The 23,880-nt window shown below is 40.6% G+C and overlaps 1 protein-coding gene across 1 annotated transcript; it reads right to left on the bottom strand.

Annotated features, from left to right (window-relative positions):
• Window positions 1–15,827: 15,827 nt before the first annotated feature.
• On the bottom strand, window positions 15,828–16,960 carry LOC120011723. The gene is made up of 2 exons (XM_038862825.1): window positions 16,730–16,960; window positions 15,828–16,627 (listed from the first exon to the last, which is right to left on the bottom strand). The coding sequence occupies exons 1-2, from the start codon at window positions 16,910–16,912 to the stop codon at window positions 15,833–15,835; spliced, it is 978 nt and encodes a 325-aa protein (XP_038718753.1). The 5' UTR covers window positions 16,913–16,960; the 3' UTR covers window positions 15,828–15,832.
• Between the last annotated feature and the right edge of the window lie 6,920 nt (window positions 16,961–23,880).

Raw genomic sequence — 23,880 nt, 5'->3', positions numbered from 1 at the left:
TTGGTGGAGTGGATCACCTATTGGTGGGCGACCAAATAACATCAACTTAGCAAAAGTCTTTGCTAGGTGCCAAAGCCTGTGCAGCTAACGGACTTGCTATATTTGACGAAACATACGCTGAATCATATATGTACTAAGATTTTTTTTCTAGTGAGGATAAAACCTTTATAATATTTGTTCACATAGTGGATTGTTTCGAAGGTTGGTCGCTTAATAGACTCGACATTTTTTCTCAGTTAGGTTTCCTCGTTATTTTTGTCGTTGGTTAGTGTTTCTTATTTCGCACGTTTCCAAATATCTTGACTAACAATTCTTTGGGAAAAACACACATATTCTCACACATGAAGAAATATTCAATCATTTAGACATTCAATATATGTCACTTACCAGAGGTAAGATTTGAAGCTAAGCAATAATTGATACATTAGTGACAAAAACATTGATATGAAATCATCATTAACAAACTTTATAAAAAGAATTTAATTGTACCTCTCATTGTGTCAGATACTTGAAATCTGAAGCATGTTATATCATCCGTGAACTATGTGTGAATCTCAAGAGTTCATTAGTTTCAATGCCAAAACATAATATTAAAGAATTATGACCCAAAAGATTTTTAAATCTAGTCTTCTTGATAATAGAGATTTTGATGCTTTGCCCCAATTTTTATTTATTGTCGATTTTCACAATCATAAAATTGGTATCCCTCTTCATTTCAAGAGCATATTACCTGTCAATGGGTATCCCTATTTATTTTACGACAAGATTACCTTATTTGATGAGAGTGTTTCACTCTATTGATGACATAGCCCTTTCAAACATTACTAACAAACTTTATTATCAAGAATACTGTTCAATAGATTTAAGGGTCAAGATCCAAGTATTCTGTCAGTCACGACTTCACAAGAAGATATCAATGCAATACAATAGTCAGCAAGTTCTTTTTAGCCACATGATCCAAGACGAGAAAGAACAAAATAAAATAATCAGATACGAGTAAGAATGATGTACTACTTACACCCCACACTCTCGTCATATGCATAAGATTGAAAATCTAAGCGATAGAAGTAAACTCCGATAATTATGAATGATCAGTTGCATCTATCATCTTTCTAATTTCATAAATTTGGTCATGAATATTTGAAACAAAACTCAATTGATCAATCAACAAAGGCCTCTGGGATTCCAAATAAGATTAGCCAGCTAAATCCCTAACCCCACAACCTCATTGTCCAAGGAATGAATCTTCTCCAACGTCTCCTCACAGTCTCATTTATCTTGCCATACTTTTCAGTTATACTTCTCTTCATATTCTGAATCAAGGAATGTTTCTTCTCCATCTCCTCTTAAATCACTGATGGCCGCTTCGAAATCTCGATTGCAAACTCATAGTTCCTCTACTCCATCTGTCCTCTCGCTTCATTATCAATCCGTCTAAGAAGCTCCTCGACAATCTCGTTAGTCCTCTTTATAACACTATAAGCTACTACTGGCATGTATTTTTGTGACTTGGGTAATCCACCAGCCGTGAAATTATTGAAGTTGCTTACTTTACCATATATCTTAGTGATTCCACTCACAAACATATGAGTTGATTTCTCAATTTTAGACAGCAGATAATTCCACTAATGATTAAAAATCCTACAATCGCCCGAGGTCAAAACTTACATGAAACAAAAACATGTAGTCAATATCAAAGTCATATCTTATACTGTGTAAAGTCAAACATATATACATTAAACTTTTTGACATGATTAAAGCATAGTGTCCACAATAGTAGAACAATACAACAATGTTAGAGAAAATGGTGAATGACCATGCAACTGTCATAACAACTAGGATTAAAAATCCTACGATCCCCTTTTACCATTGCAAGGTCAAAACAAACTAAATAATCTGATGATCATCATAACAATCAAATAATAACACCAACTTGCAGTCAACAAGATTATATCAATGTGCACACCATCACACTTAAGTGTAATTGGAAAACTTGCAAACAAATGTAGCACAACTTGCAACAAATGTAATAGTAGAACAAGCACATCTCTAAAGTCAAACATACCATACCTCCCTCAAACACTCAACTAATCAATTCAAATAATAAAAAAGTAATAAAATCAAAATAAAAAAATCAAATATTGATCATACTCCTCCTTTTTGAACCCACATTGTCAAACTCTTCAATTGATCCTTGCTTTCTTTGCAATAGCCTTGAGTATCCCATCTCCTTCTTCTTGGAAATTTCAAAACTGACCAAAGAATTATTTGCAAGTCAAAGAGTATGGTTAAGATCAAAACTCAAGAGGTATACACACATTGTTGAAATTTTTAATCCTATTGTTATGACAATTTGTGTGGACAGCCATATTCCTGGTTTATTTGGTTTCTGTGCAGTGATGTAAGTTGAAGTAGCCTATATTGTTTACGTAACCTGAGGTGACCTATTCCAATCGTGATTCTGATTCCGATCCAAACACATTCTTCGTGTTATTGCTCAGCTATGCCATGGATAAGAGTATTTTATCTCTCGTATGATATAGATATGATATTAGGACTTTAGATAAAAGGTGTCCTTAGTTAGATAAACTTTATCTAGGGTTTGACACAAGATAAAATACTAGGAGATAAAACCTATAGAGTAAAACTCTGATTGAAATATATCTCCTATGATTTATCATATCAGAGTTTTTGTTTTATCACAATAGTTGTCTTGGATATATCTATTAATAGGTCAAGTCGTATATATCCTTCAAAGAGCTGATACGAACATCATCGAAGCTTTTGCATAGATATGTTCAAGTCTTTCATTGCTTCGAAGTATTTTTTGCATATGCAATCTGGTTAAGGTAGAGTGTTGGCGTGAGATAGCTCTTGATGGAATGGATCACTTGTTGGTGGGCAACCAAACAACATTATCTCAGCAAAAGTCTTTGGTGGGTGCCAAAACATGTGCAGCTAACGGATTTGCTATATTTGATGAAACATATGTTGAACCATAGATGTACTAATGTGTTTTTCTAGTGAAGATAAACCTTTTTAATCTTTGTTCACATAGTGAATTTTTTTGAAAGTCGATCGTTTGATAGACTCGAGATTTTTATTCCAGTTGGGTTTCCTCGTTATTTTTGTGTGTTAGTTATTGTTTCTTATTCCGCATGTTTTTAAATATATTGACTAATAGTTCTTTAGAAAGAACATAATTATTCTTACACATGAAGAAATATTTAATCATTTAGACATTCAGCATATGTCACTTGCCTAAGATTTGACGTTAAGCAATCATTAATGCATTAGTGAGTAAACATGGATATGAAATTATCATTAACAAACTATATAAAAAAATTTTAATTGTACCTCTCACGGAGTTAGGTACTTGAAATCTAAAGTACGTTATTTCATTTATGACTGTGTGTGAATCTCAAGAGTTCATTAGTTTCAATGCAAAAACATAATACTACAGAATCATGACAAAAGAATTTCAAATTTAGTCTTCCTGATGATAGAAATTTTTATGCTTTGCCCCATTTTTAAAAATATTTATTGTCGACTTTCACAGTCATAAAATGGGTATCCCTATTTATTTCAAGAGCATATTACCTATCAATGGGTATCCTTATTTCTTTCAAGACGATATTACCATACTTTGATGAGAGTTATTTCCCCGAGGTTTGTTTTGAGGAACACTAGCCCTCAATTTATTGTTGTTCATTTGCTTCGAGTCCTAACCATTTTAAAATTTTGAGAACTTGTTTTCCACTTATGACACTAACCTGATGACATCTGAAACTATGTTTGGTCATTATGACATATTAGGCTGCAGGATTGTCGTTAGGTATTTCCTTTGGTATTGATGAGGATGACATGCATAGAAGAACACTTGAGCTACGGGGGACCCTGAGGGTGTGCTCACGGGACCTCTCTAATGCTCAAGTCAATAAGCTATCAATTGGGAGTGCTTGGTGCTTAGAGCGGTCTCTCAGGTAGTGGATAAAGTGCAAGAGTGTAAAATTAGGGTTGGTTTAAAGCAATTCTTGTGAGACAACTCAAAATGATTCTGTTGCATCGTAGATGCACTAATCTCATTCTTGAGAGTTCAACAATTGGAGTCTCAGGTACCAATATGATTATTTCTTAAATGCACCTCAGGGGAAAAGGAGTTGGCAGGTGGGAACTATGTTTCGTAATTGTTTCTTAAAGTTGAAACTTGAAAGAACCTTTAGATTTTACTATCCACTTTTTCCTTTTGTTTTCTATGGTTGGTAGGATATCAAGCTTGATCAATTCAGGGGACTCCAACAAAATCTAGAAACTGCAAAGGGTAACTTCAAATCTCAACTGACGAGAGACCAAAATCCTCCTTTAACTAGCAGTAACACTGCCGGGAAAAAAGGTAAACAAGGATCTCAAAGCTTAGATCCATCTAAAGGGGAATATATTCATGTTAGATCTTGAGAGGATAAGTTGGTTTTGACTCATGTAAGAAGGCAAAAGATCAGTGAGAGGAGAAATTTCTTCAAGACCTTGTACCTGGTAGCAACAAGGTTAGTTTGTGGGAATTCGTAGCTTAGGGAGTAAAGTTAGCTGAGTTTGCTGCTTATTGATCATTTGTAGGTCACTGGCAAGGCAGTGATGCTGGATGAAATTATTAACTGCATGCAATCACTGTAGAGGCAAGTTGAGGTATAGCAGTATAGGACTACTATTTTTGTTTCTTTTTCTTCTAACCATAAATTTGTGATTCTTGACTGCATTGTGCAATAGGCCATTTAGGTATTGTCTAGATAATATTTTTTCCCCAATTGTGGCTTATAGGCATGAGGTTCCAACATTTTACATTTGTATCTTTACACAAAGCTTTTAATGCTAACAGATGCAAGCATGATCTTTCTCATTTAGGTTTCGCTTTAATGCAACACTTTATAACAAAATGGACTTACTGTTTGATTACCATTTTAACTTGTATTATCGCTTGCTTAGATGCACTATTGATAATTTTTTTATCACCTTATTGCCAGTCCCGTCGCAACGCAAACAACCCTTGAATTTGGCTATTGTGACGCAGTGTGGAAGCTAATAACACTCGAATTCGTTCACGACGAAATCAAGAAAATTGGAATCCACCAAGAACAATTGAGAGAATCTCAAGGATTTTATTAGTAACATGCATAATAATGACATACAAACGTTTTTGAGACTATTTATAGTCTGGAAAATAACAATCAAACCCTAATCGGACTCCTAATTAAACTGGAATTAGAAACACAATTAATTAAAACGTGCAAGAATTTAATTAACTCCGTTGCACTACAAAAGATGCCTTTTTTGACATCCTTCCGAACCTCAATTGGGGCAAGCCCTCAATTGACTTTTAGGTATTCAAAATCAGTCCTCGGAAACATATTATAACTAGTTGCATGTTCGCGCTTCGCGTGACACATAATTAATTTAAAAAATAAATATTTTTGATAATTTTTCGATACTTTATTACCATAATGAATAACAGAGCTTGAATTATAGAAAATGAAAATAATTATGAGATGAACAAATAAGTACAATACATTTTTCTCAATATGTTAATAAATAATTTTCTAAGAATGAGCGAAAAATTTGATGCATAAAGAAAAAATATGCTCGGAGTTTAACAATTATTTTTTGCGTTGGTTTTTTGAACAAAGTTGTAAAATAACTAAAAAAATCTCATAAATTATAAATTCTATAGAAAATATAGCGCACCTCTTTATCTCCTAGTTTTTACATCTCATTTATTATTGCTTCTTATGTCAGCAAGCCACAATTTTTCATTCTATGTCAATAAGCATATATAATATATAATTTGTTGTACTATGTATCTCACATTTATTTAAATTCTTCATTTGTAGGATCATCCACTAACGGATTATCTTATACAGGATTATTGGGATCATCCTCTATGAAATCTCCTAAGAATGCATCCTAAACTGGATCTTTTTCATCATCATTGGTTGTTGTTTGACAACTAATTCCATGATTTGTAGGGTCATATCATTAGGAATTTTGTTGAAATTATTCATTTTTCCCACGAAGTTTTTGTAGTATGTCTTAGAACTTTATTGTGATATTATATGTTTTTGTGTGTTATTTTATACCTATATTGTGAATATGTTTCATTTAAGCTTTTATCTTTTTGTTTTTATATGCAATTAATAGGTGATAATTGATATGACTATTTGTTGTATTATTAAATATCATTTTAAAATTATTTGTATATTATTAATTGTATGTGCTTGTGGGTCTTAAAGTTATTTAGTATATTTAATTTTTTCTTTTGTTTTTTGTGTAGGTTTTTTTAGAGGCATCCACGTGGCACCAAGGAGAAGCCTTTTGGATCCTCCATTATATATATATAGATTGATTGATAAGGAAACACAAGAGCGGATCAAAAGTTACGGACGGTCAAAGATGGTAAATTGAAACTTTAATTCAAAACAACAACTTCAATTCCGATTCCGATTCCGATTTGACTTCTTCCGAACACGTTCCAACTTCTTAAGGAATTCTTTCGCGGCCCGTTCTATGTCAGTCCCCTCCACTTGGAAAGAACTCGACCCTGAGTTATAATCCGGATAATGTGGCTTCTCAGCATGATACTCTGACAAATCGCCACATTAAAAGTGCGCGAAATACGCATATCCTCCTGCAATTTGATCACATAAGCATTGTCATTGATCCGCTTCAGAACTTGATAAGGCCCATACTTCTTAGGCTGTAGCTTGCTATAAGTACCAACTAGAAATCACTCCTTGCACAGAAAAACCATCACTTGATCTCCACCATTAAAAATTTTCTCGTGTCTATGCTTGTCGGCAGTAGCCTTATACTTGGCATTCTGAGCCTCTAACTTTTGTTTCACCTCTGTCCGATCTGCATCGGCTTGCTCAACCATGTTCTCAGCCCCCAGTGTTCACTCCAGAAATCTTAGGCAAGCGCGCCAAGTCCATAGCTTGCTTTACCTACCCGTAGCACTATGGACAACATTGTTATAAGCAAACTCAGCTTGAGCTAACATCATATCCCATTGCTTTGGTTTATCTCCACAAATGCTTCGAATCAGATTGTCCAATGTTTTGTTCAAGGACTCTGTCCGTCCATGAGTCTGAGGGTGTGCAGTGCTAAGTGACTCAGAAATTTAGAATCACCACAATTTCTTTTTAAAATCTCCAACTGTGAGAACACATAACCAACATTTTATCACGGTTGTTCTACCTCCTCAATCAACTTGGAGATATCTCATCTATAAGACTATAAGAGCAAGGGAAAGGGAAAGCATGTGATATACAACTTGTGTGAGCCAAATTAGTTACTGTCTTCCAATTCAATGCACTAATAGTGGTAACTTTTTCATTATGGCTGTTTAATACAATAAATTACTGCATTCCTCTCTCTTTCACTCTCTCTCTCTCTCTCTCTCACAACAGGATCCTCGTTTTTCTCTCAGATTTGATGAAGAAATTGGCCCACTATCGCCATTAGCGGTTAGTCTTGCAGCTGGATTTTCAGGCTCAGTTGCAGCTGCAGGATCTCATTGTTTCGACACTGCCAAAATTCGATCTCAGTCTACTGTGTTGCCAAAGGTACAGCAATTATATTCTATTTACTTTAATGGTATCATGTTGATGGTTATGGTAGCCTTTTGAATCTCTGTCATGATATGTGTTAGAATGATCTTTCTTGTTTGACCATCACTTTTGCTATTGATCCTATTGATGCCAGTTGTCCTTAGAGGCTTTTAGGTGGTGAGAATGCGTTGATGATGTTAACATTTGCACCGGCTGCTACATCTTTCCTGCTCAATCGCAGAAACATGCTGAGTTCTCTTTTTTATGTTCAAGTACATTTTTTTGAAAGGAAAAAGTGATGTTCAGGTACATTATTGCTTGTGATAAAACATTCAACCTTAAACAACAACAAACCTCGGTTTGTGTCATCTTAAGGAAAGAAGGTTTCTAAACTGTAAGTATTCAGTAGAATGCACGCAAATCCATGACATTATTTCAGGTAGCAATATAAACTCCGTAGGTCATGACGAAAAGTGATGAAAATGTGGCTCTTTTCTTGATAATGACTAATTTGTGCTAATATTCTATTCTTATTCCATAGGTAAACTGCTATCTTCTCATTTGAAGAGGCCGTTAGAGAAAATAAAGTACCTTAAGTGAAACAACTCTGCCATAACAAAGTCGAATAGTTTTGATTCTTTTTTTTTTTTTGGTGATAAAAGTAATTCTCTTGCTCAAGTGTATACGCTTAGAGCACGGATAACTCCTCAGAAAAATAATAGTAAATCATGGACGTCTGGGTTGTCCTATCCCACTATGTCGTTACTAGGTACACCTTAGCATTGGAGAGGAGAGAATGGGGCAGCAAAAGGGAAAATTAATTCTGTTTACATATCTCAGTGTGCACTCTTTTCAAATTTAATTTAAAAGTAACTTCCTGGTTGCAGTTCTGAATATTATGATGTCAGCAGTTATGCCTCTGTCTTGCTTCCCCTTGATATAATTTCATTGCTCCAGTATATTTCTACGGAAAGGAAGTTTCTCAAGTGGAATCGACCTGGGAATAGGTTTGAGAGACTTACAGGGATCCACCCTGCTGACAGGAATCTATTGTTCCATGGAATTTGGTTGTGGATGGCTCGTAGTGGGCTTACTTCTTTCATGATTGTGGGCAGTTATTTCTTGACCGTTGATCACATATTCTCAAGTTGAATGAATGGGTAGAGGTTTATCCTCCATGATATTCCCAAAATACCCCCACTAATGGGAGAAAGCCACGTGGCAGAATAAGTTCCAGTGAGGACAATATGGGTGACGTACCGAAGGGTACACTTCGGTTCTCGACCGAAGTGTATACCTCTGCACTATCAAACCGAAGACCGCACTTCGATAACCGTACTACAGAAGCATGTACGCACAAAGTTCAACTGATGAAGAGTCCTCATAGGACGCCAATTCTAGATAGAGTCCTACTCCCCTTTGGAGAGGGATACAGATAGAATTTACCATCCGAGAAACCCTCTGGAAAACCAATGAGAGAGAGTCCGACTCCTACTACAACTCAAACACTTCAAACTCATATAAAAGGGGAACCTCTGCCCTCAGGTAAGCGATCTAACTCCTACACTCTAAAATACTTACTGAGCAAGAGGCAACGCTCGAAGCAATGAGCCATCCTCCCAAGTTTAGTACCGTACTGACTTGAGCGTCGGAGAGGTTCCCCCGAGTACACCCTCAGGGCCCTACCGAAGCTTACGTTCGCTTCTCGTGCAGGAAGGAAGGAAGAGATCACGTACCAGCAAAGGAGAAATTAGTTATTCCAGCTCAATCTGACTTGGCTGATTTGTCTGATAGGGTAGACCTATTTTAGACATCATCAGTTTGGCGCCGTCTGTGGGAAGGAAGTACACTTCCCTAAAGAAACTCACAATGGTCAGATTGAGAAAGAATGTCGCTTCTACTTCAGAAACAAGCCGTCGAGTTGATGACCCTAATGCTCCCGACCGGGGGCAGGGTGAACACCCCCATCATGAGGAGGTAGAACACCAGGAGGATGTTGCTGACCAAACCAACCAGCATAACCAGGACGCTGGACCGTCCCAAGTACCTTGCACTCAGGAACAATTCCAACAACTTTCCCAGCAGGTGCAAATGTTGACTGAACTAATCATGAACCAACAGACACAAGTGAACCAAGAAATCCCGCACAATGAGGAGGTGCGAAGTTCACACTCAGGTAGGTCTAGAGAACCAAGCCGAAGGGTGAATCCCGATGGTACCATTGGAGAAAGTACTAGAAGGGGAACTACCTACAATGAAGATGTCGGTCGACACCTAGATGAGATGAACAAGAAGATTGCAGCACTACAAGGAGTGTCCCCAATGGAGGGAGTGTGGGACAGTACGTTGACCCCTTTAGCTCCTGAAATACTTGAAGCTGAAATGCCGCGTCACCTTATTGTTCCAAAGCTGGAGAAGTATGAAGGGTTAACTGACCCCTGTGATCATATCCAGGGTTTCAAATCAATGACGGAGTGTCGGGGGGCAAATGCCCTGATAATGTGTAAGATATTCCCATCAACCCTTTTTGGACCAGCAAGAACTTGGTTCAATCGATTACCGAGACACAGTGTGACTAGTTTTGGAGACTTGTCCGAGAAACTTGCGCTTCACTTCTCCGCCGCACGAAGGACGGCAAAGACTAGTTTGGATTTGATGAATCTTGACCATGAGCATGGAGAATCACTTCGATCATTTCTTGCAAGGTTCAATAGAGCATGCTTGGAAATCCCACATGTCCAGGTAGAAGTAGCTATTTCGGCCCTGGTAAGGACAGTAAGGGATGAAGCGTATGTACGCTCATTAACGAAAAAATGCCCGAAGACTATGGGAGAACTCTACGCTAGGGGAGATAAGTTCATGCAGTCAGAGGACATGATGAAAATTTCTCAGTTCTCTTCTTCCTCGGCCCCTGCCAAAAAAGGCTCGAGCGCCCTGGGAAAGACGGAGAAAGACTTACCCCCTCCAAGCAAGAAGCAAGGAAGAGTAGAAGGAAAGAATGACAAAAAGAAGGATGATCAATCTAGTAGGAAGACTGACCAGGGTCCAGTCCCTCGGTATAGTTCCTATACTCCTCTTAATAATTCATTGCATAATATCCTTCTTGAAATAAGTAACAGGGATATACTGAAGTGGCCTAAGAAAATGAGGGCCCCGGCAGAAAAGCGTACTTCAGATAAGTATTGCTTGTTCCATAGGGATCATGGTTATGACACTGAAGAATGTAGGCATCTCAAGGATGAGATTGAAGGCCTCATAATGCGAGGCTACCTGAAGCAGTTCACTTCAGATAGAGAAGAAAAGAGAAGAAGAACCGATGGTGATGATAGGGATAACGACCGAAGGAGACAAAGAAGAAGGGATAGGTCTCCTCGTCACCAAAGGGGGACTGCTGGGACAATTGGAGTTATTGTAGGAGGTCTGGCCGCAGGAGGAGAAAGCTCCTCAGCAAGAAGGGCTTATGCTCGAATAAAAGAAGTAAGTAAGGAAAGAAAGAAGCCGAGAAGGGATGAAGAAAAAATTACTTTCTCAGAAAAAGATGCTGAAGGTATCCAGGATCCACATGATGATGCCCTAGTGATAGATGCAGTCATCGCAAATTTCACAGTGAAAAAGGTTCTGGTGGATAATGGAAGTGCAGCAGATATCTTGTTCTATCACGCCTTCAAAGAGATGAAGATCTCAGAAGAAAAATTGAAGAACTTTTCGGTTCCTTTATATGGGTTCGCAGGGGAATCCATAGTTCCCAAGGGAGTCATATCCCTACCTGTTACTCTGGGAACCTATCCAAGGACGGTTATGCATATGATCGATCTTCTTGTAGTAGATGTTCAATCCCCCTACAATGCCATCATTGGCAGACCATTGCTGCACAAGGTTCGGGCGGTGGTCTCTACTTACCACCTCAAAATGAAGTTTCCAACTTCTAATGAGGTAGGAGAAGTGAGTGGGGATCAGAAGTTAGCTCGAATGATGTACTATACGGACTTGAAGGACAAGAAGAAGACCTCCATATCAGTTGGATGCTTAGATGTTCGGGAAGAAGAGAAGATACTGAAGCCAACACCGGTTGAAGCACTTCTTCCAATAACTGTGGAGAAAGGAACTGAAAAGAAGTTATTTCTAGGGTCTCTGTTAAATAAAAAGTTAGCTGAGGAGGTAACCAAGCTCCTCCTCTCTAACATAAAGAACTTCGCATGGAGTGCGCATGAGATGCCAGGAATTAGTAGGGAAGTCATCTCCCACAGTTTGAGCATCATACCGGGGACTAAACCGGTCAAACAGAAAAAGCGTAACTTCGCCCTAGAGAGACAAGCTGCTATCAAGGAAGAAGTGGGGAAGTTACTTGAAGCCGGTTTCATCCGAGAGGTGCGGTATCCAGATTGGTTGGCCAATGTGGTCATGGTAAAGAAGGCGAATGGAAAGTGGCGTAGGTGTGTTGACTTCACGGATCTAAACAAAGCTTGTCCTAAGGACTGCTATCCTCTTCCTAAGATTGATCAATTAGTGGATGCAACTTCAGGCCACGAACTCCTTAGCTTCTTGGATGCTTATTCGGGGTACCACCAGATCAAGATGAACCCAAGAGATGAGGAGAGCACCTCATTCATAACTCCAGAAGGGACATATTGCTATAAGGTTATGCCCTTCGAACTTAAGAATGCTGGTGCCACTTATCAAAGGTTGATAAACCATGTCTTTGCTGATCAGATAGGAAAATCAGTAGAAGCATATGTAGATGATATGGTCGTGAAGAGTAGAAGGGCGGAAGATCATCCTTCAGATCTTCAAAAAGTGTTGAACACTTTAGATAAGTTTCAAATGAAGTTGAACCCAGACAAATGCGCTTTTGGAGTAAGCTCAGGAAAATTCCTGGGCTTCCTTGTCACTAGTAGAGGAATCGAAGCAAACCCAGAGAAGGTTGAAGCCATTCTTCAGATGGAACCTCCGAAGTCTCCGAAAGAGGTTCAGAGATTAACGGGAAGAGCAGCGGCACTTGGGAGATTCCTTGCTAGGTCGGGTGATAAGTGTAGACCCTTCTTCCAGGCCTTAAAAAAGGCCAAGGAATTTCAATGGACTGAAGAGTGTCAGAAGGCATTTGAGGGTTTAAAGGAATACCTCGGACATCCTCCCCTACTAACATGTCCAAAAGAAGGAGAGGTATTGTACTTGTACCTTGCTACGACAGATCATGCAGTAAGTGCAGTCCTTATCCGGGAAGAAGATAAAATTCAGAAGCCTGTGTATTATGTTAGTAAGGTCATGATAGATGCTGAGCCTCGTTATACCGAAGCAGAGAAATTTGCTTTAGCATTGGTTACTGCGGCTCGAAAATTAAGACCCTACTTCTAAGCCCATACTGTAGTAGTTCTTACTGACCAACCATTGAAGAACATACTTCAGAAGCCGGACACATCAGGAAGATTGATAAAGTGGTCCATTGAGTTGAGTGAATTCGACATTCAATACAAACCAAGACATGCGATTAAGGCTCAAGCCTTAGCAGATTTTGTTGTTGAATGTCGTCGCCCAACCTTAGTGACACTGACCGAAGAGGACTACCCAAAATGGAACCTTTACGTTGATGGTTCTTCTAACCAAGAGGGTAGCGGAGCCGGAGTACTCCTCTTCGGTCCGGGGGGCATATGTATTGAACATGCACTTCATTTTCATTTCAAAGCGTCAAATAACGAGGCAGAATACGAAGCGGTACTAGCTGGATTGAGACTTGCTGTAGAACTTGAAGTTAAGTATTTGTTGATCAACAGTGACTCTCAGCTAGTAACTGAACAAATGAAGGGAGACTATGAGGCGAGAGGCTCAAATATGGTCAAGTACTTAGCTGCGGTCAAGAAATTACTGGCCAAGATTCCCAAGGTAGAGATCAATCGAATACCTAGGGAGGAAAATGCAAAAGCAGATGTCCTTGCTCGATTAGCTTCAGCCTGTTCAGCCAAAGGACCTACTTCGGTCAGAATTGAAGTACCTCCTCAACCAAGTATTTCAGCTGAACTAGAAGTTGCTCCGGTTGAAGCTGAACCAAGTTGGAAGGACCCGATCAGAGAATTCCTGCTTGAAGGGAAACTTCCTGAAGATAGGAATGAAGCAAGGAGTCTCCGGAAAAGGGCAGCAAGATATACTCTGATTGATGGAGAATTATACAGAAGGTCCTTCACACTTCCATACCTGCGATGTTTGGCGCCTAGAGAGGCTGATTATGCCCTAAGGGAAGTGCATGAAGGAATTTGTGGAAGTCACATAGGGGGGAGAACATTAAGTTATCAGGTGCTACGTTGTGGATACTACTGGCCTACAATGGTGTCAGACGCCAAAAAGCTTGTTCAAAAATGTGATAAGTGCCAAAGGCATTCCAATGTACCACACCTTCCTCCCAGCCAGATGGTGCCTATTCAGAGTCCGTGTCCATTTGCTCAGTGGGGTATGGACCTTCTTGGACCATTCCCACCAGCATCGGGTCAAAGGACATATATTATAGTAGCCGTGGACTACTTCACTAAGTGGGTAGAAGTGGAGCCGCTTGCAACTATTTCCGAGAATAAGGTAATAGACTTCATCTGGAGAACCATTGTCTGTAGATATGGGATACCAAGAACTCTTATTGTTGATAACGGCAGACAATTTGTCGGAGGAAAGATGAAGAAGCTATGTGAAGAGTTGGGGGTTGATCTCAGAGTCACTTCGGTCAGTCACCCACAAGCTAATGGGCAAGCCGAAGTGACAAACCGAGTGATCCTCCAAGGTTTGAAGACAAGACTAGATAGTGCCAAAGGAAGATGGGTGGAAGAACTACCGAGTGTGCTATGGTCCTATCGAACCACAGCACGGACTTCTACTGGAGAAACACCCTTCTCCCTGGCATTTGGCTCCGAAGCCGTGATACCTGTAGAAATTGGAATCCCATCTACAAGGATCATTAACTTCAATATCCAAGAGAATAATGAAGCACTTCTGAATAATTTAGACTTGGTGGAGGAAGTTAGAGAAGAGGCTCGAATCAGAACTGCTGCGTACAAGCAGAGGACGGCCCGGTATTACAACCGAAGGGTCAAAGAAAGAAAGTTCAACCCAGGGGACCTTGTCTTAAGAAAGAAGGAGGCCGCAGGAAAGCACCCCGGAAAGCTAGGGGAGACGTGGGATGGACCTTTCAGAGTAATTGAAACATTCAAGGAAGGGACTTACAGGATTGAAGACCCAGAAACCCCGGGGAAGAAGATGCGTCCTTGGAATGCTGATAACTTGCGTAGATATTTTGTTTAGTTGAACAATAATTTTTCAATAAGTTGTTACTTGTTAATCAGCTTAATAAAACAACAGTTCAGAAGTTGTTGCATAATCTCTTCGCCCCAAAACAAGACCCTTCGGTCCAAACAAGACCTTCGGTCCAAATAAGACCCTTCGGTCCAAACAGGCCCTTCGGCCCAAAACTTAGAAAAATTTTCTAAGTCTCAAAATTAGGCCACTTCGGCCCTTAGACCCTTCGGTCCAAACAAGACCTTCGGTCCACATAAGACCCTTCGGTCCAAACAAGACCTTCGGTCCAAATAAGACCCTTCGGTCCAAACAGGCCCTTCGGCCCAAAACTTAGAAAAATTTTCTAGGTCTCAAAATTAGGCCACTTCGGCCCTTAGACCCTTCGGTCCAAACAAGACCTTCGGTCCAAATAAGACCCTTCGGTCCAAACAGGCCCTTCGGCCCAAAACTTAGAAAAATTTTCTAAGTCTCAAAATTAGGCCACTTCGGCCCTTAGACCCTTCGGTCCAAACAAGACCTTCGGTCCAATTAAGACCCTTCGGTCCAAACAGGCCCTTCGGCCCAAAACTTAGAAAATTTTTCTAAGTCTCAAAATTAGGCCACTTCGGCCCTTAGACCCTTCGGTCCAAACAAGACCTTCGGTCCACATAAGACCCTTCGGTCCAAATAGGCCCTTCGGCCCAAAGCTTAGAAAAATTTTCTAAGTCTCAAAATTAGGCCACTTCGGCCCTTAGACCCTTCAGTCGAATCAGGTACTTCGAAGCCAACCCTTCGGCCACGACAAGTACTTCACGCGCGAAGTACACTTCAAGCATCTTCAACCGAAGTAAGGTCAAAAAAAAAAAATACACTTCAAGCATTCACAACAAAGTAGAGCGAACTGAATATGAAAAGAGAAAGATATCATTACCAAAAGATACTTAATCGTTTACAAAAAAAAAAAAAAAAAAAAAAAAAAGGAGCTAAATATCTTCAACTGAAGGAAGCAGTTCAGTCTCTGAAGGCTCATGCAGGCTAGCTTCAGGCTGGATAAGATCAGGAGGATTTGAAGGAGGAACATCCTCAGGAGTAAAGGCACGAACTTCACCTGGCTCAGTTGCTTGAATAGGAGAATCACCTTCAGCAGGGATGACACGAGGAGGATCTTCATCGGATGTGACTGCGGTAAGGTCAACAGTTGAAGGGAGTTCATCCCGCTCCTCAAAATCTTCCTCAGAGTTCTCCTCATCTTCAGCCTGGCCACGTACTTCATCCTCAGCCCTAGCGAGTTCAGCATATATGTCTTCCTTTGATTCCTCCAGTCCATCCTTCCCAACAAGAACGGGGCAAAGCTTGTCAAGAATACTTGGATCCTGCCCAGCATCAATCAAAGCCTTCCTGGCCATCTTGAAGGCACCACGACCACCAAAGTAGCCTTCTTGACGAAGAGTCAATTTGAACTCCTCTGAAGCTTTGAACTCCCGGACCCCCAGGGCCTTGCCTTCAGCAATCGCCTTCACTCGGTCAACTTCAGCAACTTTTGAAAGCCTAGTAACCTCAGCTTCCAGCCTCAATTTCTCCTTACGGTACTTCAGCTCCTTGGCATTTGCAGCATTCAGTGCTTCGGTCCTCTCAGTTAATTCAGCACGGAATGCCTCCAGCTCGGCTTCTGCCTTAGCCTTTGCCAAAGCAGCTGCTTCAGCCCGCTCAATGGCCGCTGTTTCATTATGAGCCATGTTGGCAATACCTCCAGGCAATGTGGCAAGAACAGAAACAACCTACATAGGTATGAAGACGGACTTCATTACTTCGGGATCAATTTCATTTGTAAAATGAACAAGTCAAAAAAGCAAGACCGAAGTTAGGTGAAATTACTATACCTTCATAGCTGCAACGTTCAGCTCTGACACCTTGTCTGACAAAGCAAGCGCTTCGTATCGACTGAAGTCAGCCGGAGTTGGAGCCTTCGCAACCATCCTACCTGCAATAGTTGGGTTATTGGCAGAGTCACTCACCAGAACATCCCAGTTCGGGGTATGAACAGTGAGGTCTTCAATATCCATCCTTCGGTGAGGTTGGGTCACTGGAAGAGGGATGTTGACATAATCTGAAGTCCGAGAGGGGTTCGAGCTCGGTTGAGTCACCCTGACCGAACTGTGAACAGTGGTGGGAGCGTTGAGCACGTTGGCTGCAACAGAAGTCTCTCCCGTTGTATTCTTCCTTGAACGCTTCGGGTTCGGCTTCCTCCTGTTTCCCTTACCAATGCCGTGCTTCTTGACCTTCGAAGCCCCAACGCTGAACATGTTGACGTAGTCCTCCATGCTCGCCATATCTGCACAATGGATGACCGAACATGTTAATAAATAGGTAATATAGACAAGTGAATTTCTCTAAGTCTAAAAAGACCAACCGAAGCACACCTCTCTGAAGAATGACCGAAGAGTAGGTGTACGTAGAGTCAATCTTACTAAAAGATAGGTTGACCGAAGGGTTGGGAGGAAGGTAGGATTTTAGTCGGTCCAATAAATCCCTATCTGTCTCATGCCTTAGCTCGCAAGGGTTATTGAAATGAAAGATGTGTGGAATGCCGAACTCAGTTCGAAAAGGGAGGTGTTCTCCAGGTTGAAGGGGTGCCTTCACAAAGAAGTAACCCTTCTTCCAATGCCTGATTGAAGCCTGATAACGAGGAGACTCAATGGGTGGCCGAAACTGGAAGTAGTATAGACTGACCTCCCTACCATGGCGACTTAATCTGAGAACGTGTTGGATGATAAAAGAATTGAAGGGTATAGTATATTTGACACAAAGGTTAAGAACGGTATTAAGGAAGAGCCAGGAGTTCGGGGCTAGAAGTGCGGGACAAATATTGAAGATGCGGAAGAAACTGGTCAATGCAGGAGGATATGGAATCCTTGCACCGTATTTTATGGAATGGAGCGAGACGGCGAATTCCCCTTCCTTTGGATGAAGGGGGTGTTCGTCTGAAGGTATACGACGGCAGGCCCAGGGGATACCGAAGTCCCTCTTAATATTTGACACCCCACGATCATCTAATCCTGAACCAGATAGACATGTCGGTTCGAAATCAACCTCGTCTTCCCCCGCTTGTTGATTTGGGGGAAGCTCACTTCGATCAGCAACTTCGGGATAATCTGACCGAAATACTGAAGCCTCATTAAGGCCGGGTGTAGGATTTTCGGGATAAGAGGACTGAAGGACTGAAGCCTCGTTAAGGCCGGGGGTAGGAGAATCGATGATATTCACTTCAGAGTCAGACGCAGTCCGTTCACTCGAAGTAGAGGAAGAGGACGCGTCCCCCGAAGAGGAAGATGAAGTGGAGGAACTTAGAGACATAATAAAAACAAAAACAATAGAAGGAAGTAAAGACTGACCTTATGGTATGGAAACTGAGAGAACTAGAGATTGAAGTATGTTCGGTTTTGCAAAGGAAGGCTTCGGTCGGTCAGTCAGATTAAACGCTCTAAATAGTAAAAATGAGGCGAGTCAAAATCGAAGAGAACTGCAGGCCACCTATTTATATAGGGGGAAGATCTGATCTAACGGTGCGTAGGTTGAGACGCTCTGCATCCTTCGATCTTGTCCGCAAAGATGAACCGTCGAACAAACATTATTACACTCATACCCAGTTCATCGTTAAGATACCTCGGTACGAGTGTGGGGGGCAACTGATATTCCCAAAATACCCCCACTAATGGGAGAAAGCCACGTGGCAGAATAAGTTCCAGTGAGGACAATATGGGTGACGTACCGAAGGGTACACTTCGGTTCTCGACCGAAGTGTATACCTCTGCACTATCAGACCGAAGACCGCACTTCGATAACCGTACTACAGAAGCATGTACGCACGAAGTTCAACTGATGAAGAGTCCTCATAGGACGCCAATTCTAGATAGAGTCCTACTCCCTTTTGGAGAGGGATACAGATAGAATTTACCATCCGAGAAACCCTCTGGAAAACCAATGAGAGAGAGTCCGACTCCTACTACAACTCAAACACTTCAAACTCATATAAAAGGGGAACCTCTGCCCTCAGGTAAGCGATCTAACTCCTACACTCTAACATACTTACTGAGCAAGAGGCAACGCTCGAAGCAACGAGCCATCCTCCCAAGTTTAGTACCGTACTGACTTGAGCGTCGGAGAGGTTCCCCCGAGTACACCCTCGGGGCCCTACCGAAGCTTACGTTCGCTTCTTGTGCAGGAAGGAAGGAAGAGATCACGTACCAGCAAAGGAGAAATTAGTTATTCCAGCTCAATCTGACTTGGCTGATTTGTCTGATAGGGTAGACCTATTTTAGACATCATCACTCCAAATTAATCAAATGAATAGCAGAAGGTGAGGAAGCCAAAGAGGTTTGGTTACTTCCTACTATTTTATCATTATAGGTCATTCTCAATATTCTTCTGCACCTTCTTGGTGCTTCAATGCATTCTTTATCATTTAAAATTTTTTGTGTCGAATGCTAGGAGATGTTTGTATCTATGATCGGTTACTAGCTGTTTCTATCTACTGCATAATCAACTTGCAATATTAACATTATTGATCAAATGCTAGGAGATGTTTGAGATCTCTTTGGTCAAGCAGGATCTATTTGTATAGGCTGCATAGTTTTTATTGAAAGGAAAATCGATTTATTCTGAAGCTTTATCCTTCCTGTGTTGACACACACGTGATCATAAAACATTACTGTACTCCGTTCCAAAAAGAAGTGGAAAAAGGAAGAAGAAGAAGAAACCCCAATTCATTTTTTCCGCTAGATAGGTTGATGAATTAGGAAGTCAGTCAAGTATAAATATATGACTCCGAACCATTTGTTGTGCCGAAACTGTCCGGTGTGAATGGACTTGGGCCTGTGACAGTTATGCTACATAAGAGGAGGGGGGGTTTCTTTCTATTCTATTATTCTGTAGGCTTCATTTGAGGGCAAACCTGCGGCATTGGGGTAAAATTGCTGAACCACCATTCCTAGAGGTCACAAGTTCAAATTCTGGAAACAACCTCCCATGGTTTTCTCAGTGTGGGGTTAACAAAGCTTACACAGCAACTAGACATTTGGTTATGGCATATTTTAAATAATAAAGTGTAGTTTCTTCGTGAAAATGTTTTTTCTTAATTGAACCTGTAGTTGTTGTCTTGGTTGGTTGAAAAATCTAAGTCTGAAATATTATATTAGGAAAATTGTTGTAAACGATCAGAAGTAATAGTATTCAGCCCCCCATGTAAACGAACGACTTCGCGGGAAAATAATCTCGCAATATTAGTAATAGTATTCGGCCCCCCGTGTAAACGAACGACTTCGCGGGAAAATAATCGCGCAATATTGGATGCATCCGCTGTTTTGCGACAAGGAATAAAATGCGTCATCTTGAAAAATCTATCAACCACAACAAAAACAGAATCGACTCCCCTTTGGGTGTGGGGAAGTCTAAGCACAAAATCCATAGACAAATCTTCCCATATAGCACTAGGGACAAGTAAAGGCATATACAAACCTGTATTTTGAGACTGTCCTTTCGTTGTTTGGCACACATAGCATCTGTGGACAAAACCAGTCACATCTCTCTTCAAGTGAGGCCAGAAATACATCTCCTCTATGCTTGCCATGGTCTTGTCTCTACCCAAATGATTAGCCAAACTTCGAGCATGTAATTCACGAATTAACTGCTCCCTCAAAGAGCTCTTAGCAATGCACAACTGATTGCCACTAAATATATATCCATCAAAAATATGAAACTCACCAGGATTCTGGTTGAGACTACAAATCCTTCAATAATTCAATCCCAATCACTACTTGTTGCATAGTGACAAGCAAATTAGCCCTACGGCTCAATGCATCAGCGACCTTGTTTAAAGTACCATATTTGTGCTTTATAACAAAGGGAAATTTCTGCAAGAAAGTGCTCCAGCGTGCATGCATCTTATTCAGATGCTTCTGGCTATTAATAAATTTCAGCGCTTGATGATCGATATACAGAATAAATTCCTTTTGAACCAGATAATCCTCCTAATTTTTCAGCGCCCTTACCATAGCGTAAAATTCCTGATCATAGGTACTCCACTTCTGCCTAGCATCACTCAACTTTTCACTAAAAAACGCAACTGGTCGCTTCTCTTGTAACAAAACAGCCCCTACTCCTACACCACTAGCATCGCATTCAACTTCAAATAATTTTTCAAAATCTGATAGAGCTAGAATTGGTGCTGAACATAAGCGCTCCTTATTCAATGCAAAAGCTTGTTCGGCCTCCTCACCCCAATTGAATTTTCCTTTCTTCAAACACTCTGTTATTGGAGCCGCAATGCTACTAAATCCGCGAATAAAACGACGATAGAATGTCATCAAACCATGAAAACTCCTCACGTCACCCACTGTCTTCGGTGTTGGCCAATCTCGAATTGTCTTCACTTTCTCCTCATCCACATGAATGTCATTGTGACTCACAATATAACCCAAAAACATCAAGTTTTTCGTAAGAAAACTACACCTTTTGAACTGAATATGCAACTTATTTTCCTGCAAGGCCAGTAAGACTTCTCGAAGATGCGAAAGATGCTCCTCCTCACTACGACAAATCAGAATATCATCGAAATAAACAACCACAAATTTGTCAATAAAAGGGTGTAATACCTTATTCATGAGCCTCATGAAAGTACTTGGAGCATTAGACAAACCAAACGGCATAACCAACCACTCAAATAATCCATCTTTTGTCTTAAAAGCAGTTTTCCATTCATCTCCTGGCCTTATATGAATCTGGTGGTAACCACTCCTCAAATCTATCTTCGAAAATAATTTTGAACTAGACAACATATCTAACATATCATCAAGGCGTGGAATAGGAAACCTATACCTGACTGTAATTTTGTTGATGGCGTGGCTGTCTACACATATCCACCAGCTTCCATCTTTCTTTGGCGTCAATAACGCAGGCACATCACATGGACTCATACTCTCTCAGATGAACCCCTTTTTTAGCAACTCTTCTACCTTTTTCCTCAAAATATCATTCTCTTTCGGACTCATGTGATGTGATAATGTCGCAAATTTGATAAACTCGCACCTGGCATCAAATCAATATGGTGCTGGATATTTCGCATAGGCGGCAACTCATCTGGTATCTCATCCGCCACCAGCTCACTAAAATCTATCAATACTGATTGAACTTTATCCGACAGCTTCTACATCAAATCCTGCTGGTCTCCAATCACTAAAGATCAAACTACCAATGCATGATACTCTCCAGATGCTTTCATGTCAGCCTCGAATACTTGCTCAAAATCTGCGAAAATCACTAAAGACTTCCCTTCCACTTTAGAAGTGTTAGGTTTTTTTGTCGGGGAACCATGACTATCTTCTTCCCCTTCCATATGAATGCATAAATATTGTCTTAGCCCTTATAGTTAACATCAACATCATACTGTCCAGGTCTGCCAAGAAGAACATGACTAGCATCCATATCAACCACATCGCAAACTACTTCATCCCAATAAAACTTACCAATAGAAATATGTATTCTGCAAATCTCGATCACCTGCAGTTTTGGGCCTTTCTGAATCCATCCGATTGCATAGGGCGTCGAATGCTTTTCTATATGCAACCCTAAGTGATCCACCAGCCTCTAAGACACAAAGTTCTCACAACTGCCATTGTCAACAATAAGCTCGCAAACATTATCATCAACACTGTAAAAACTCATAAATATTTTTCTTCGTTGAGACTCCTATAGTTTCGATGCATACATCACACGTTTCACCACACAGTTCAGTAAAGGCCCTTCTTCCTCAGGCACATCATCAACGTCCTCAATATAGTCTCCATCAAAGACATCATCATACTCATCAAAACCATCATATTGATCGTCCGTTTGTTTCACCATATTAACTGGTCGATGTTTTGGACACTCATTGGAATAGTGACCAGGTTTATTGCACCTAAAACACTTATTACCAGTAGGACGAGTATTTGGATTATTAGAATTGTTACCTCTGCCCCCTGGGGCTAGACGTGCTTGATTCTGCGCCTGATTTGGCACGGGTTGTTTCATTCCTACACTACCACTGCCCCTTCCTTCCGACTGTTGATATGCAGATTTAGACTGAAACTGGTTACCCACCTGTGACAATTTTCCTTTGCTAGCAGCAACACTAGAGGATTCAAACACATTCTGTCTTTGATATGTAGGCCTACTAGGTGCTCTCTCTTTAGCTTCAGCCTTCAAAGCCAAATTATATGCTTCAGTCACTGTCCAGATCATTTGCAACCCAATTTTGTCCCGGATTGATGGTCTCAATCCACCCAAATACCGTGATACCTGGACATGTTCAAACTCATTCAAGTTATTACACATCTTCATCCATTGCCACTCAGACGTATAGTCACAAACAATTCGATTTCCTTGACTGTAATTCTTATATAGCTGAAATAAATACTGCAAATAATCAGTAGGTAAAAACTGAGTGCGAAGAGCTGCTCCATCCGCCTCCATGTACGGATTGGTTGTTTAACTTGTTATCTTCTGATTGCTTGCAGTTCATCCAACCAAACAACAGCCCTGCTCTTCAAACGGCATTTTACCATCTTAACTCGTCTATGTTCTTCGATTTCAATCATATCAAAGAATCATGAAACTTCCGAAAGCCAATCAAGTACCCCTTCAATCAATAAATTTCCATCAAAAGGTGGAATATCCGCACGAAGCTTAAATCCTCCGGGAACCTGATTGTAATTCGGACCATCATCACCATACACATCATCCACGGTTTTTTCAACACCATAATCATCCTCCATGAGGCCTTGATGTGCTAGTTGAGGCACCTGTCTACCACGGTTCGCCTGTTGATTCCGTTGGTTGACAGCTGCTCGACCATCAGGGAGATCTTGTGCCATATCAAGAGCATCTTCCCTTGCTGCCTGTTGATTTTGGCCAGCGTTGACTCGCAATTCACCAAGCATACGCAAAACTTCAGCCATCTGTTGCCTTTGTTGGGCCATCTATTCTGCCATCTATT

Source organism: Tripterygium wilfordii, chromosome 13, assembly GCF_013401445.1.
Source record: "Tripterygium wilfordii isolate XIE 37 chromosome 13, ASM1340144v1, whole genome shotgun sequence".
Classification (NCBI taxonomy): domain Eukaryota; kingdom Viridiplantae; phylum Streptophyta; class Magnoliopsida; order Celastrales; family Celastraceae; genus Tripterygium; species Tripterygium wilfordii.
The sequence above is the reverse complement of the archived record's forward strand: the minus strand, read 5'-3'. Positions and strand labels throughout refer to the sequence as shown.

Bases quoted from the DNA above. Each gene is read 5' to 3' on its own strand.
- LOC120011723 (XM_038862825.1), bottom strand. From the start codon at position 16,912: ATGGATATTGAAGACCTCACTGTTCATACCCCGAACTGGGATGTTCTG. The intron at 16,628-16,729 runs GTATAGTAATTT...ATACCTATGTAG, and splicing joins TGAACGTTGCAGCTATGAAG to GTTGTTTCTGTTCTTGCCAC.